The 18220-nt window shown below is 40.1% G+C and overlaps 1 protein-coding gene across 1 annotated transcript in view; it reads right to left on the reverse strand.

Annotated features, from left to right (window-relative positions):
• Positions 1 to 5856: 5856 nt before the first annotated feature.
• MINPP1 (multiple inositol-polyphosphate phosphatase 1) overlaps positions 5857 to 18220 on the reverse strand; it is a 21134-nt gene continuing 8770 nt past the window's right edge. The window contains exon 6 of the mRNA XM_010565949.1: positions 5857 to 7973. Coding sequence (XP_010564251.1) covers positions 7574 to 7973 — 400 coding nt within the window. The 3' untranslated portion in view covers positions 5857 to 7573. The remainder of the gene's footprint in view (positions 7974 to 18220) is intronic.

An 18220-nucleotide genomic window follows, 5' to 3' on the forward strand; every position in this document is an offset into this window, starting at 1 on the left:
AATGGAGTAGAGAACCTCTCAAAAACTCTTTTCTACCTTATTTTCCTATGCTGCCATGCTTTGAAGCTGTGCAACTGATTGTATAAAAATATTCCCTCTACCATTCACCTCATTAAATTTATTCTAGTGAACCGATTATTCATGAAAAATTACCATGATGACAAATGCAAGATATTGTAAATTCATAAACATTAAAAAACAAATTTGTTCCAATTTTTACAGGTATTTTTACACAACCAAAATACTCCGAGAACAGTAAATAGCCTCTAATAGCAAGAAGGAGGAATACATTATGCATGGAGGACAGTGTTTTCTTTGAGAAACAACCATAGAACATTGGTTGCTGATAGTTTTAAATACTGTCAGGAGTGAGGTGGAGGTACCAGTGAAGAGCTCCACGCACAATGGCCTGATGCTCACCATCTATCAAGGGAAGAAATGGGATGCTATTCGGTGTGTGGGAGGCATGAAATAAAAATCTAGAAAACTTAACAAGAATTATCATTTCACCCCTTTTCCCATCAATAGTGCACCCTCACCTTGAATACTGTGGGCAAGTCTGGTCCAGTAAATATATTTATAGGCAGGGTAAAACCAAGCCAGAGATAAAAGTAGCAATGATAACAATTAGAAGAACAGAATGATTTCAGCACAAGGAACAAATAAGGAAGATTAGTCTCTCCCATCTGGGGAAAAGAAAACACAAGCTGCAATAGTAGGATGAAAAGAGATCAAGTGTTTAACCCCCCTCCCAATAAAAATGCTCCAAGGAATCAAACCAACTGCTGGTGTTCAGGAAAACACAACACTGAAACAAGATCTCTATCACACAAAATGACTGAACTGCTCCAGAATACATGCCAAGCTTTAGCATTTGTCTATGGTAACTACTTCTGCTAATTGACTATGTCAGAAAGCTATTACTGTTTTTAATCACAGCTCCTAGAAACGTGGCTGAATTTCCAGTCTAGCAGGTGGGAACCTGAAACCCTAGAAGATTATACATGGTTTTGGTATCTTAATTTTAGATACATTTCACTCCTTTTCAAATGAAACAAAAGGAGCTGGACCTTCATAAAGCCTACAGCTGTGCTCCAGCATCCACCACATCCCATTGCAAGGCAACATCTAAGGCTTTGGGTTTGGAAAGCAACAGAAAAGCCATGTAGGAGAGAAACTGATTAAGAGCTATATATAAAGCTAAACGCAAACCCGTTTTCCTTAACTCAAGAAAATCCTGTAGCCACAAATGGCCGGTAATAAGGAGCGTGTGGGGAAATATTTGCTTTATCCCTACACATTTGCTTAGGTACCACGTCCTACCAAAAGCCAGAGGTCACCAGGCTAAAGGACCTTCAGCCTGATCCAACCTGGTGGGTCTTTCTGGGGTGCATACTTTGCTTCCCAGGATCAGCTGTGCACCTTCTGTTTCTGTAACAGGTTCAGGATTTGTCGTCACATCCAGTGAAGTGTTTGAGAGCTACAGGTCAGTAGCGTGAAAAGTCTGCAGAGCTTTTCTGACCCCTAAATAATAATCATCATCATCATCATCAATTCAGCTAACTCCTTCCATCCTAGTCCTTCAACAATAATCTCTTCCCTGAACACCAATTTTTTTTGTTAATTAAACACAGTAAGGTGTGTTCAAACCTTTCAACGGAATGTCAGAAAAACAATGCTTGCTTTAAACCCTTTTTCAAAGGAATTGTTTTAAAAAAAACCCAAATCTATCAACATAAGACCACATGCTGTCAGCCTGAACATCCCTGCCTCCTCTGTCTTGATTTTAAGTAAAAATATCTCTTTAAAGTATTGAACTAAGTTGGAAAAAAAAACATAAATGCAGGTTAATCTACTTATAATCTTCATTTTCCACTTCTGGAAGCAAATAAGGGAGGGGGAAAAAAGCCTTTACAAACATCTAGCTGTATCAGGTCTGGAAGCAGAACCTAGCTCTGGCATGGCATATACTTCACAGTCAATGAAAACCCTCTTCAAAAACTTTGTCAACATCAGAAACAAAGCCATTTAGAAATAGTTTTCTACTTACTGGACCACAAATCCTGAGAAATCAGGCAGAAAAACAGCACTCAAAAGCTGAACTGGATACACAGGAGTTGCTGAGTCTTCATGACGAAGATGAAGGTGGCAGCATACCAAAGACAAAACACACCCACACACCCATTGGTCGAAACAACACAAAACACAGACCAGGACTTTCAAAAACAAAGAAACCCACTACACCATGCACAAATCAAAGCATGGCCTCACCATCACACGACAACATGGGTGACGCAAGCGCAGCTGGCCTCAAGACAACAAATTCATAGGAGGAGGATGGGTGGGGGAAAAAAAATAATCTCCCCAGAAACCTTAAAGTTATGAACTCTCCAGGCTCACCCAGTCCTGGCACCATGCTTTGGTGGGCTTACCAATGCTTACTCTTTGCATTTGTATATAATTCTTCTTTTGATGGTCCCTAACTGTCTATCCTTCAAAGACTGTGGAGGACACTAGACACCTTCATTGCAGTCCAGTAAGGTCAGTTCTTGGGATGGACAGGTTTGAAATGACTGACAATCAGGAGAAATAGTCTGTAACTTAAAAGCCCAAGAAAGCAAGAATTTAACAATTCAAAGATAAACCATTACTTCTCCCATACCAGCAACTGCAAACTAACATCTGATAATACTAACTTCCTTTTGAAAAGTTAGACAACTGTCCCGGTTTCAGCTGGGATGTAGTTAACTGTCTTCCTAGTAGCTGGTACAGTGCTATGTTTTGAGTTCAGTATGTGAAGAATGTTGATAACACTGATGTTTTCAGTTGTTGCTCAGTAGTGTTTAGACTAAAGTCAAGGATTTTTCAGCTTCTCATGCCCAGCCAGCGAGAAAGCTGGAGGGGCACAAGAAGTTGGCACAGGACACAGCCAGGGCAGCTGACCCAAACTGGCCAACGGGGTATTCCATACCATGGGACGTCACATCTAGTATAGAAACTGGGAAGTGGGGGGGGCGGGAAAATCACCGCTCGGGGACTAACTGGGTGTCGATCAGCGGGTGGTGAGCAATTGCACTGCGCATCATTTGTACATTCCAATCCTTTTATTACTACTGTTGCCATTTTATTAGTGTTATCATTATTAGTTTCTTCTTTTCTGTTCTATTAAACCATTCCTATCTCAACCCATGAGTTTTACTTCTTTTCCCAATTTTCTCCCCCATCCCACTGGGGGGGAGAGGGGGGAGTGAGTGAGCGGCTGCGTGGTGCTTAGTTGCTGGCTGGGGTTAAACCACAACAACAACTAACAAAATGACCATTTAATATATTATACATACAAAAAAGGAGGGGGGGCAGGGGAATGGTGGTGATCATGTTCTTCCCCTAGAAGGTTATACATAATTTTGGTATCTGAATTTGAGACATTTCACTCCTTTTCCTATGACTACACAGTTCTGGGTTTTTTGTTTGTTTTAAACGAAACAGCATCAATTGTCTTCTATTTCACTCTGTCTTAAATACTTCCAAAAAGGAATAAACAGCCCTTGATCAAAAATTATGCCATTCCAGCCACAGCACACTTACAAAAGCGCTGCATCCTCAGTGCATGAGGACGCTGCAGGCAAGACTTAATTTTCAGGTACAAGTAATCAGAGAATTAACAAACTAAGTAGCTAATGGATACTCAATAACTAGCATCTATTTCTAAATATCTACAAGAAATGACAGGTTAGAAAGTACTGCATGATGTATGCTTCTAATTCTTTATCAAATCAACAGTGTCAATCTCTTAGTGAGAAAGTGATAATGTTTAGAAAAATAATACTGCAGCAGATTCTGGACTGCTCAAAAACATGTATGTAACCCTCAGTACACTTCAAAATGCAGGACGTTTCCAGACATTTTGCATACTATAGTATTATCTGCAAAAACCTGGTCAGGAAGCTATCACTGTTTTTAAAACCAGGGCTGCTGGAAATGAGAGTAAACTTTTCCACATCAAAATGTGTGTAAAAACCTAATTAAGGCATTTTGTATCAATCACCAAGCAATCTGAGAACTTAAAATAATCAGAGACACCAGTGTAAGTAACAGTAACCTACCAAATGTATTTTGAAGCAGAACACAGCCATTATACTAAAGATCATGTCATTATTACTGCTTATAAAAACAGAGATGAGGAAAGTGTGCAGTTTTATTTCACAGCACTAAAAATCCAAAACAAGTTCTCAAAATTCATCCAGTTAGTACCATATTATTACAAATTCACATTGCTTCCAGCAATTTGACAGCTTGGTGCTCACCAGAATTACAGCAGCAGTACTTAACTAGGAGGAAAAAATGAATTTGCCAGAATGATTAGTTAAGCTTTAGGCATTTAACAAAATAAAACACATTTCAAATGTATTTAAGGCTAGCATCCACAAACACTTTCAGTATTTTTCATCAGTGAAAGCTTCCAGTTTGAGAAAGGTTGCAAACAAAGTCCTCAACGGATGACTGAGATGAGGCATTTAGTCCAAAGCCACATGAAAGAAGAGAAAGCATTATTTTTCTTGCAGGATTTTTTCAGGAGATGGTAATCTGCAATGCCATGAGATATGGCAGCTTGTTCAAGCACTGCTCACTGAGCTAGTGCCCAACTTTATGGAAATACTTTGATCCATTTTAGTTTTCCTTTTTAGTATATAAGCAAATCTATATATTTACTAGATAAAAGGATCATACTGAAGTCACCTCCCTAATGGTAAGAATAAGTCACATGAACAAGTGCCTAGAATATTTACATGTTCAAACACTTCTATTGCTACAATTGTGCAAAGTTTCCACATCCAGCCTCTAATTCTGCCAAAGGAGTGAGTCAGCGTATCCTTTAAATACAGATTAGAAACCAAATAGCACATTTTCCTTTTCAGTTAATTGCTGACAGCCACTGAAGATATATCTGTTATTCTGGAGGTATGATGGACCTGTACTCCAAGGCAAAATAGGGAACAGCCTCTGAAGAGTCATCCTTGAAGCCCTTCACACAGAATTTAAGCATACAATCAACTTGGTAATGCAGAAGCAAATGATGCTTCGCTGTAAAAGCAATTTTTTGTTCCCCCACCTCATCTGACACAGGATCAAAAAAGCAGTCAAGTGCAACGTATTCCTCCTCCATATGGAAGAAGGATGTATCTTTTAACAAACACAGTGACTTAAAATCAGTCTCACTGAACTGACAACAGAAATCCTCCATTCATCCCCAATAGTCAGGCTTTCATCCCTTCTGTTCAAATCATGAATCATCACAGGATTACTGACTCCCAGAAAAAAAATATTTGTTCAAAGGTACATTTTCTCACTCTTCTATCTGCTATTTACCAAACTTAACTGCCTTTAAACAAAGGTTCATTTCTTTGTAGCTTGCCTCAAATGTTGCAACAAGTTCCTAACAGGCACCTGTCACAGTAATTATGATCAGTTGACTTAGTCTCAAGGTAGGATCATGTAAAAAAAGAAATGCAAAGCTCATACAGCAGTAGAAGTCATATGCTGGGTCTGACAGTTATCCTGACCTATATTCCTACATTTGTTTCAGCATCAATATTCCTCCCTAACAATTTCAGCAGTTTCAGAAAAAGAGCTGCAGAGCTAACACAGGCAAGTATTTCACCAGGATGTTAATGCTGAAATATCCACCAGTTTTAATTAGTATCTTTAGCGATCAGAACCTTTGTCAACACAGAAATCGGTGCACTAACAAAACAGGGCCTTATATCCCAACGTAAGGAAAAGCCCTTAACTTGGAGTACAACAGTAAAACCCAGGTTTTCAGTTGCTCTATAACTTAGATATGTAAACCTTAAGTGCTTTTTTTTAATATGGCTTGTATAAAAGTGACAGAAGCCTAAGTCCTCAAGAAAAATTTAAAAAATTATACACCAAGTTTAACTCCTCAACATTGAGCCAGTTTGGCTTTCTCTTTCCTGTTTTTGCAGCAGTTAAGTTCCCAGTTCTGAAGGTGAGCCTACGAAAAGAAGACACCCTGCAGCAAAGGAGGGTATAAATGTTTATAGCACACCTGATACCCTGTGGTAACCACTTAAACCAACTTTTCACCCCTTCCTCAGTAAACACAGCAAACTACACCTCACTTTATGGGGTGAGCTCTGGAACACTCATTACAGGGTGTGAGTATACAGTTCAAGAGCTACCAGCACCATAAATCCACACTCTCATTTGCTTTGGGGCAACTTGTTCATACAGCCATTCCCTTCTTGTGGATGAAGGAATTTTTACCTGACTGCATTTCAGACATTTCTGGACAATTACCTTCATTTTTCCTTTTTCTGCCACACTGCAGAGTTCTAAAATATTTCCCAACTTTCAGTAGCGAGTGAACCTATTTCAAGTGCAGCTGCTTTAAAAGATCATCAGTACTTGTATACAATTAGTTTCTTTAAAAGCAGCTTCATTTCAAGAACAAGGTGGCACATTCAATGTATAAGGCCTACATAAGTGATACCATGTTTGGTGCCTTAAAGCTGGCAGAAGTCAAGTCTCAACCAGATACTTTTTATAGTCCAAAACCTGCCAGGATTTAAGATTAGCAACAATCACTTTTCAAGCAGGAGGCTGGACTGGAGACCTCCAGAGGTCCCTTCCAACCAGAGCTGCTAGGAAAAGTATCAGCACCCAGACAGGGCCACGATGTTCATAGCCACAGTAGAGCCTAACCTGAATGCTCCAGCCCAAACATTTAACACAAGAAATTGATGGTGTCAAGTGAAAGGACACACCAGATTACCTAGAGAACAACTGCTGCATCTCCCAGAGCACCTTAAAAGAAGACTAACTACTTCCCACTCCCTCACTTTTTTTTTTTTTTTTTTTTTACTTTTTTTTAAAGGTAATTTACTTACCCTGGAGGCTAACTTGCTATGCGGGATGGGTTGATGATGACTAAGACTTTTAAGTCCTGGACCCTTTTCAGGTAGATAATGCATGCAGGAACACTGCAACTCCTTCTGCTTTAAATGCCCAAGAAAAAGATGTTGCCATGGTGCTGTCCAGGAAGAAGTTGGGCAGCTGTGGAGAAGGACTATGTACCCTCTCCCTCCTAGAAGCTCAGGAAAAGGAACAAAAAAGCTCACAGTTTTGAATTATTTCATGCCTGCCACAGGAAAAGAGTAGCTAGCAAAACAGGCAGTGCAAAACAATACTGAATCAGTCCAAACACCTTCAGCTCTGATAAAAGAGAAGTTGCCCCAGCTCTTAAATCCATCTACAGCACATTTGTAAGACAAGTGACCAATGAAATTACTTATTCATACATATAAACAATACAGGTACGCTTCATCTTGCATCATGTGTTTGTTACAAATGCTCAGCAATGTCCCTGTTACAGCATTTGTAATTCTCCTTATGTAATAAGCAAACAGTGCATTGAGCTAACTGAGACAACGCCATCAAATCTGCAAGTTTAGAAAGTCAACACAGCAGCAGCAATCATCAAAAGTGCTTGTTCACAATGTCTGTCGAATAGAACTGAGATCAATTTGCAGAACACCCACTCCACTTCATTCCCTCAAAGTTCATCAATAGCAGTAATATTAACTTTTGGTAATTCACACTCTTCTTGGAAGTGGCAGTTTTCCAGGATGTCCTTGTAATAGTCCTTGAGGTCTGCATAAGTAGAGATAGTTTCATTTGAATGATGAAACGGCATCAGTTTTTCATTCAGCAGCATCTGCACTTGATACTCTTCTTTAGAGGTTTTCACTTGATCACAGTGGTAAAGCACAAATACCAGGTTGGCTGCATAAGGCACAATCCGTCCACTGCGAAATTTCCGATGCGTTTGTCTGACATAGTTGTTTGCCTTTAGAGGCTCATTATCTTTGAAGAAACCCATAAGGGCAAGCAGCGGCTGAAGGGTCTCTGCATGTCCAACTTGTACAATCAAAGGTGAAGAAATGGGTTTTGAACTAAAAAAGAAAAAACCACAAAGGATGAGCAAGAGCCTGTGCTTTAAAACAAACATACCAACATATTGCACAGCTGTCAGCAACAAAGGCTTAAGAAACAGACTTTGAACTTGTTTTACTCCAATACTTGATAAAAACCTGTTTGGAAATTTCAGTATATTACAGACTTCTTTTAAAGCACCCAAGCTTCCTAAATTTTGTCCCAGCTGAAGGTATTGGCTCTTACATAAAATGTAAGAAGTTGTAATAAATGTAGTTAGGCTACAGCTAAAGTCTAATATAAATACGGTAAACAAAAGCAAGAGACAGATTAATAGTATGCGTCCATATACTCAGTACAACTCTCCAACTCTGTGTGAGCCTAGTCACTTGTGCTCTTCCCAGGTATGGAAAGATCCAGTGACCATGCTACAGTTAATATACAGGTTTTGGATTAAATATAAGAACTTTCAACAGCACTGTGCCCTCCCATCAGGAATTTGAGAGAAGGGCAGCAAATCACCAAGCCAGCTGCAAGGCTTTGTTAACATACAAACCAAGTCAAGCCCTTCACTGGATGTGAGAGAGTCCTCTTCCACTGTCAGCACATGGGAAGGCTCGAGGATGTCACAGTAACTCATTATTTCTGTTAACACAGATCCGTTGCAAATACACATAGCCATTCCCCCATCATGGGCTGTTTGGAAAAACTCCCTGAGACACTTTTGTTCCTTTTAACCAAATAAATTTTTACTACAAGTTTCACAAATTTGCTTTAGTACAAACCTACGGCTATACTATAACAGCTTTTCCCAGGATGCTGAGCTGCGTTTAAATAGGATTGATTAGAGTCATTAATTTTTTTTTTTTTTGGTTGTTCCCTGGCAGACACAAAAAGTACCTGAATGGACAAAGCATAATGAACTATTAAGTGAGATCATCCAGGACACAATTCACTTTACAAAGACCAATGATTTATTATTAAAACATACCCTTTTTCTTTAGCTAATCAACAGATATTTTTAAGTCTTCTTAATAAGCTTCTGCCTAAATTAATGCAAAGTGCAGCAAAGACAAGCCCCCACATTATCATCATTTTAGACCTGGAAAGTTTTAAAGTTTTCAGCATTAATTTTGCTAGATTTGAGGATCAAAAACCTTTTCTGACTGCTGTAATAAAGGATAAGTGACAATTCAGTTTCAAGATGAAAATTAAGTCTAAGTACAAACTTACTGGCACATTAAGAAACTACAGTAAACCCCTACCACCCTCTGACCTAGCTACAACCACAGGATTGCCTACACAAGCAAATTGATTTAACACGCAAACTGCTTCCCTCCCTAGCACACCACCACCAGTGCAGGACTTTAAGGAGTGTTTCTTGCCTACCTCTACGACCACCAATGCTTTTAACTGCGTATCATGCCAGAATAAGAATCATAATTTGATAGCAAAATACTGCCTTCCCCCCGCCTCCCAATATGGTTCAACTGTTTGGAAGGTACATCAGCATTTACCAAAGTTTAGTCTGAAGACAGCAATTCAGTCAGAGGAAAACAGTTGTCCCTCCACAATTTATTAGTCCAAATTATAAGCAGGACTACTGCTATTACTAATTCTCGAGAATACCAACTAGTCAAAAAGAAGATTACACTCCCTCAGCACACAGGCCAGCAAATTAAGCCACTGTTTCATACCACAAACAAAGCCTAAAATGAAAACAGTTGGTGCAACAAAAGGTTACACATTGGTCAACCAAAGGAACGATAAGAGCTGACTTGGTGCACAAGAAACCATCAGCCAATATGAAAACCTGCCCCTTGCTCCAGAGAAGGATGATGTCTTTTTGGGACCATCTCCAACTGGCACTCAGAAGCCCAGGTCAATTATTCTAGCAGATGTAAATACACATTTAGCTTTCGTGAGACAAGAGGTGGTGTCTGGCCACACTCTAGCTGCCAGTAAAGTCTACCCACAGATAAGGCACATCTTGATTGGCCTGAAAAGGAGGCGTTTCCTCCGCTCCAACCTAAATTCTGAAGCAACCGAAAAATGGTTAACTGGGGGACTTGCCTGTAGATTCAAACTTTGATCAGATAAGCCTTGATCAGATAAGCCAGAATTCAGTACAGACACAGGATTGGCTCTGTACTACCAGCTCCATACAGCCATGGTGTTTGTGCAGTCTGAAACACACCTTGCACCGTCCTGCTCCCTGGTGAGCCTGCAGCTCTTCTGACTATACTCCTTAGACATGTATCCACATACATGCACATACTCTCCCCTTAGCCAAAAAACCCCTTTTTAAAAAAAAAAAAAAAAAAAAAAAAGTCAGAAACCTGCCTCCTTGTTTCCTGTTCCAAAGAAGCATTAAAACCCCAGGGGGGTTCTGTATGGAAGACAGTGCGTTTTTTTCCACCCATGCCTTTGCTGCACCAAGAGGTATACATTCACTATAGACCCTCTTCCAGCTCCTCCAACATCAGTGGTTCTGCTTACATTTCTCCCCTTGTTATTTATGACCCCTTCCCTCATTTTAAAATTGTAAAACTTTTGGATCCTTTGACCCCTTTCTCTTCCCTTTCCATAAATCCATGCTGCACCTATGATGCTCTGTTTTTTTAATTCACAACATCTAATACCTTTTCTAGTTAGCTTACAGAAGTTGGAGATACTTCCAGACAACTATAACAACCTCAAAACTCAACTCCTGAGCAGTGAGTTATCTCAGACCTTATCTGACGTATGATTACAAGATCATTTTTACCATGAGGATTATTTCACATATCTGCAATTTCCAAGCCCAGTTAGTGCCACACAGTCCTTTTAAATCCTCATAGTAGAAACAATTTATCTTATTTATCTTGAATAAAAGTGCTGCGTTTGCAATGCCACTTCACTTCTTACCTCTTCTTTCCTCATCATTTACAACACGCTGAGAAGCCCTGATCCTTGCAGATCTATCTCCACTAAAGACCTGCCTCTGCTAGGAAAAATCAGTCATCTAACCCTACCCTCCATTTACCGTACTTTTATTCTTTTTTTTTTTTTTTACCTATGTAAGGACCTTCCCTCTTAACCCTGGCTGCTTGATTTCTTTTGATAAGGAAACCTGTTGAAAGATGTTTGGAAATCATGACTGTGTCTCCCAGATCACCCTATTTGTATGCTTGCTAATCTCTCCCAAGAGCTCCAAAAAGTATGTTTTCCTTTCAAAGAGCCATACTGACACTACTCTGGTATATCATATTCATCAAGGTGCTTATCAATGCTAGTCTCAATCATTATTTCTACAAGACTGGCCTGTAATTCCCATTCTCTCCTGGAGCTGCTTTTTTCATTTTTCCTTTATTTGATGATTTGTTTTAAAATCATCACACCTGCCAGCCCCCACAAGCTTCTTGGCTGAAACCAAGATGTACCAGCTGTTACTTCAGCTATTTCATTCAAGTTCTTCTAGCACTCTTGGGGGAGTATCACCTAGCTGTCGCACATTTTCATTTTGTCCCAGCTGCCTGCGCTTATACACACGCCTGCTTCCAAACATGGTGGTCTGTATTTTATAGTTCACTAAGCAAGGAAGCTAGTAATATAAATATGCTGCTGGAGTTTCCAAAACAAGTGTTACATAGTCATCATTCACTCCACAGGGAGGGATTTCACATATCTAGTCCACCCCCAAAAAAAGGTTTCAGAGCTGCTAAGAAAAAAAAAAAATTAACATTCTGGCGATCAGTGCTGGCTTTAAGCAAGGTTTGGCTTTAGTTTCCTGCTGATGTTAGCAGGAATTTTAACATGGAAGTAAATAACAAAAAATATGGTTAACATCTTAGTTAAAAAAACCAGCAAGACATACATTTCCAAAACAGGAAACAAATTATAGCATATACACATATACACACACAGAAGATTTAAAGAACAAGGAAAGAAAATCTAATGAAAAGAAAAGAAGGAATAAACAAGGCACTCATTCACACTGTAACTTGAGTTATTTCACCTGCTTTAGTCTCATGAAATCCTCATGCTGACAGGCCAAACCACCTTGGGAGACAAAATAAACCTCTCCCACTCACAGCTATCCCACCGTATTATTTTAACGAGGATTAAAACTGTTTCCTTATACAATACGATCCTGAGTTTTCAATAGGCTCTTTAACACAGTATACTTGGTTTCTCACGGGTGCTGGATATCTAAGACTACTCAAGCACTCCCTGTTCAGTCTCTGGGGTCATGACTCCAGTTCACATGTGGTTTCATATCATCTAATAACGACAATAAAAATCACCAGCAAGGTTAAAACAGCGACAGCAATATTTTTAATTATGGGGAAATCGCAAAAGATTGCCTCTTCAGAGCATGTATGCAGGCAAAGGTTACTACTGCCCCGATATTTCTGATAAAGACAGGAGCACAAAGCACAATCAACAAAATACTGATAAATTCCGAACAGTAGCACAGGCTAATAAAATATTAAACAGAAGCCCTGACATTTCCACACTCAATCTTCTTTACAATCGGTCAATGACTCGGAATTACATGGAAGCATCAAAGTTCTCAACATTGTACTCTGGCAACTGCTAATGATATTTCAATTCACTTTTTTTCCTCCCTTTTATTTAGTAGTAAATGACTTGGGAAAGCACACTGAGCGGGGGTGGGGGAGAATCTCAATTCCAGCTTTAAAGGGAGATGAAGAGACTGTGCATAGAACTTTGCCATAAAATATTAAGAGCTTGCCTGAAAGTGATTGCTGGCGATTGGTTTTGTATTCACTTTATGGGGCACTTACAAATGAGAAGAAGTGGCTGTCACTAGGTGGAACACGAGCAGGGTTCATTGAAGAGATGTGTCAACTTCAGCTACTGAACTGCCCACGCTGTAACCTTCTAAGTAAATCTGACCATAGATGAAAATGAAGAAGTTACTGAACAATTCACTAGCACAACCCCAAAAGCTAAGTCTCACCATGGGGGAAAAAAGGCACTGTGGAGAAGCACAGACATGGGATTTATCATTCAGGCAAATTCTAGTTCTCCTTAATGTCAGTAGATTCGAGTTAACCCTGAAACTTCTGCATCAGCTCACCCATCCTCAACAGCAGATCGTTCCTACTCTTCCTAGGACTACTGATATATCACTTTGGATATAGAAGAAATGAACTTTCTTTTAACCAAAATTTATTTTCCTAAGCACCAACGTGGCTTTCAGCTAGAGATAACCCAAACCCCATGAAATAGTGGGATAAGAAGAAACATTTCCTACAGCAAAGCCTAACTGGCCAACCTTCAAACCTCATGTAAAAATCCCTCTAACAACTTCAAAGAAGGTAAGTTATAATAACTGTTAAACAAGCAAGCTTAGACTATATTATTTCCTTTTCTCCCCAATAAGAAAGCCAGGACAAAGGACTCAAAACCATCTGTTTTCAGCTATGGGATGAATTCTCCATCCCTCCCACCTCTCCCTGTGATTTATTTCTGGAAAAAAAAGCTGGAGGAACCCTAAATCTACAGGGAAACAGCAGAGATCAGGGAATGCAGTGGCAGGACTCAGAGGGCAGCAGAAATACTTAACAGTCATGTTGCTCAGAGTGTTATCACCCATGGAAAGAAGGAAAAAAAAATTTAAAAAATCTGTCAAACAGTATTAAGTCCTCATGTGTCAAAACTTCCACCTTAAATAGTAGAACAGAAGACAGCTGTGCTCATTCATTTCCAGAATCAGTACTAACACAACAAAATGCCACCACAAATACTGACAAGATAAAAATTTTCTTCTTTTCCAACAAGGACACACAGGAGCTCACTCACGACAAAAGCAAATTTGAAAAGCTGACACGATTACACATTAAAAGACAACAGGTCTTATCTAGTCCCTCAAAAGTTAATCATCCAAAGCTAACTAGGCTTCACTGCATTTCACTTCCGAGCTTCTGCAGTTTCAAAGGCTCTTTTCTGAATGATCCCACCTCTAATGTTCTTACGGACCTCAGAGATTAAATGCATTACTGCAGCAGCATCGTGCTGATGCTAAATGTTGAACCATCATGACGAGCCAAAACCAAATCAAGAGGGTCATGCCACTTGTCGAACCCTTCCTGCCCGAGGTGAATACTGGTTAGATCAGGTCACTTGTGTGTTAGTTGCCTAGGTATTGTTTTGCTTGTTTTTTTAATTCCTTAAATAAAAGGATACGACTATAAATGTTGCTGAGATACCTTTCAGAGCAATCAAGTATTAGGTAATTAATGTGAGATTAAGTACATTCTGGGAGGTTTGAAAGGCACAAGCAACACTTTAAATACCTAGTTCTAGGCAGATAGATGAAAAGACACATTCCCAGGGGAGGTCCCCTGGACTGCCCAGGTATCTGAGAGAAGTCAGCAAACACACACACACTTCAGAAATTCAGACACAGGGATGCTGCTGAATGTGCTACAAGGATCTATGGAGAATTTCACATCTCTACCTGGTTTCCCCAAAAGCACCCTTTAATCATTTCAGAAGCCCCACCTTTGAAAGATGGAGCTATCAAAACCAGCCATACAATATGATACAAAGCTGCTGTTTGAGACATTTACAGCTTATTAGCTAAAGTCATCCCATTTTTCTGATTTTCTGGAAATGAAATCAAGACCTGCATATTTTTCAGGTGTAAACTGTGTGGTCTATTGAACTGTACAGCTGGCAGGTTGTTCTGTGAAAACATGAACAGCTTATTACAGGGATCAGTATACCCATCACACACACACCACCTGTTCTCCTCTCTGAACAGATATACTGAATCAGGCAATTTATTTTTTTTTTGGTAACTTACATATCACTATGTACTTAGCAGATGAGGTGACAAGCACCTAGTCCAGAAGCTTTCATCACAGGCTCTCCCAGTACCCCAAAGAGCCAGGGGACACAGTGGGGACACCAGTGAAGGAGCCCCATACAAAGCCACACAGAGTCACCCACACCTCCATACCCTCTGAGAAAGGGACCCGCTGGGGAGCACAGTACCAACACTACTGACCTGGCTCTGCAAGAGCCACTTCATACCTCGAACTAAGCCCATGTAGCATGCATCTGGCTACAAACTGCCCTGCACTTCAAATAATGTAAATTACACGTCTATATGTTATAGCCCTGGTTCTCCTTTGGAGCTGCTCTGCTACTGTGCGGGTGATCAGACACACTGGTTTACAACTCCCACCAAGGGACACAGGACATCCTGAACCTGCTGATGCACCCAGAGAGCCAAGAACCTGCGCTGTGCAAATGTTGGATCCCAGCAGCGAACAAGTTTTAATAAAAGAAATTACTTAATTCAGATCTGAGCAAAAGGGTTTTTTTAAATCCATTTATATAATTTCTACTGCATACGTGGAAGCTTTTTGCTCTGTTCCCTTTGTACATACAATAAAAAGATAGTTTTGAACAGTTATTTGTTTTTAGATCATATATTGAATTCTTTTGTACTGAGTCATGGGTTTGAAAGGAATGATTAGGGCACAGTAGTAAATGACTACAGAAAGGTTATCAATTGCATTGTGAACTGACCTGCAAAGAGGAAGGCAAATGACATGAAACAATAAAAGCTACCAATACATTGACAAGTTAAGCTGTTTACCTTATGGCTTAGCCTAGTATAACTACAAAGATCACCTTCACTTGATCTTGAACTACATTCAAATTCAAGTAAGTCTTTTTTTTTTTAAATACCTTGAACCTGCTTACTCTCAGAGGAAACTACCAAATATTTTGCAATGTGCATGTACAACTACATTAGCATTTTCAATCATTAGCCACATACTTTAAATATTGAGATGGCTGCACAAAGCATACCTCCCAATTTCCAGAGCCTTATGGTAATCCAGTCAAACAGTACAAGTAATAACAGGTATTTCATATTCTCCTTCACAAGAAAGGCAGACTTGTTAAATATGAGAAGCTAGAAGCAAAAAAGTATAAAACAGCTTTAATGAACAGCTGATATTCTTCATGTGTGCCACAACCAATTTTCAAATCCATGCCTGCCCCAGTGTGTAGCTGTTAAGGTGGGGGTTTTTTAATAAGATTAGCAGCTTCCTATTGCATTAACTACCAAAATACATGAATTTCTCACCAACATACAGAGCGCTCCTGTTAGCAGAGCAGCACTCCCAGATCACAGGTATAAGGCTTACCTGGGCATCTCACAGCTGAAAGGCAATGCACATCTTTATCCCTTCTTCGTACAGTTTTCCTACAGATCCATACCCTACACTGTAGCAACAGGGGCTTCCCCCTGCAACCGTAGTGTTGCCCCTTTCTCCTCCCAAGTTCAGTGTGCCAAGTCTCCCAACAAGGCAAGAAGCCAGCGAGCAATGGGGTTGAGCTGGCAGTCCCAACAGTTCCATGCAACACACAGACCAGATGTGCCTCTTGAGGAGTGATGGGGGCCCATCAAGTCTCAGGTTATTCCTACCATCAGCACCATAATAGGTTTTGGTCACTAGGTGTAGCCCACATACAAGCCACAAAGAACTCAATGCTTCCTCTGAGGTAAGGTGATACTCATTGATTGCTCCTCTACATCCTGATGTAGAAGTGTCTCTAAATACCACAGCTTTGGGAAATTGGACACTTTCTAACTGTTTAAACAAATGCTGACTGGTAAGAGCAGCCTTTCAAGGATTTTTCCATTGCAGCACAACTGCAAGTGAACATGCATGCATGTATCACTACCTGGCAGTTTTACCAATATAATGAAGAGCAGGGGCACTTTAATTAAGGCCTAGGCTCCAGTGCCGGGAAAACCCAACAGTTTAGCGAAGAGTATTTCCCCATTAGCTTCTTTGCCACACAGTTGCATAGCCTGACTCTGTATTTTCTATCCCTAACAGGATAGATGATGGCAAAAACGCAATTCTTACATGTTCACAAATATAAAGTGCTTTATGGCCTAAGACAACTGCCCAAGCATGCCATTTCAGTACAACAAACCACCTGGTTTAATTTTACATTCAGCTCTTGTGATACAATTTGTTCTTGGTAATTAGAAAATTTCTATGGAAGACAGAGTCCTAGCCCTCAACCTCTCCTTAGAAACGTGACCATGACATTTCCTTACAGACTGGTAAGAAGGTATGGAGGAATGTGGTCCTGAAAGGCCCACTGTGACTGTCATAAGGTCTCAAGGAACAGATGCTTTCCACTGAAGAAATAACCTTTATTAGACACTTAGACTTTATTGCTACCAAGGGTGCAGAAGAATAAGGTCCATGCACAGGTGTGCTAACAGTAGGTGGTCACTAATACAACTATCAATAGATTCAACATCAGACCCAAGTTCCTGAATAGATATTCCAACACGTTTCCACCAGCCGTCTGGATTGGGACAGTTGACAAGAGCAATCATATAGTGAAAATCCCTTTCACGGCCTTCAAAACCATCTTGCTGTACAGCAAGATCTACACAGAAGAGACTATTACTAGTTTAAACAAAGAATTCTATTGGACTTCATATGATGAAAGATCCTAAAAATGCCTGAAACTTTTTCACTGCAAATTGAAGGTAGGACTAATTAGCAATAGGTATTTATTACCATCTTCATCATTTTCTTAAGGACAGACTAATCAGCGGAAGATATTTTTCCCCAGAAGAAAGAAAAGTAAGATTTAACAAGGCAACTAATAAGGCAACTAAGTTCAGTGAGCAATCGGATCGCAAGGTCAAGAATCACTTCATGGAAGAAACAGGGTTACAATAAAAAGCAAGGTTTCTCTTTTTAATTCAGCTGTAACTGGGAATGAAAACAAGACAAAGCTATTGAATATAAATACTTGAAGTATGCTACAAAAATGCAGCGTTGCAAACACTGTTCTCCACTGCCAAGCCTGGAGCAGAACAGATAATCAAGATCCCTCAGCTTCTTGCTGGAATAGAAATGCTCCCCTGTGATGGGTTGACCCTGGCTGGACGCCAGGTGCCCACCAAAGCCGTTCTATCACTCCCGCATCCTCAGCTGGACAGGGGAGAGAAAAATATAACAAAAAGCTTGCGGGTCGAGATAAGGACAGGAGAGATCATTCACCAATTCCCATCACGGGCAAAACAGACTCAGCTTAGGGAAAATTAGCTCACTTTTTATTACAAATCAGCCAGAGTAAGGTAAATGAGAAATAAAACGAAATCTCAGAACACCTTCCCTCCACCCCTCCCTTCTTCCCGGGCACAACTTCACTCCCGGATTTCTCCACCAAGCCCCCCCAGCGGCACAAGGGGGACAGGGATGGG

Source organism: Haliaeetus leucocephalus, unplaced genomic scaffold (genome assembly GCF_000737465.1).
Source record: "Haliaeetus leucocephalus isolate CR32 unplaced genomic scaffold, Haliaeetus_leucocephalus-4.0 Scaffold198, whole genome shotgun sequence".
In the NCBI taxonomy this organism is placed as follows: Eukaryota; Metazoa; Chordata; class Aves; order Accipitriformes; family Accipitridae; genus Haliaeetus; species Haliaeetus leucocephalus.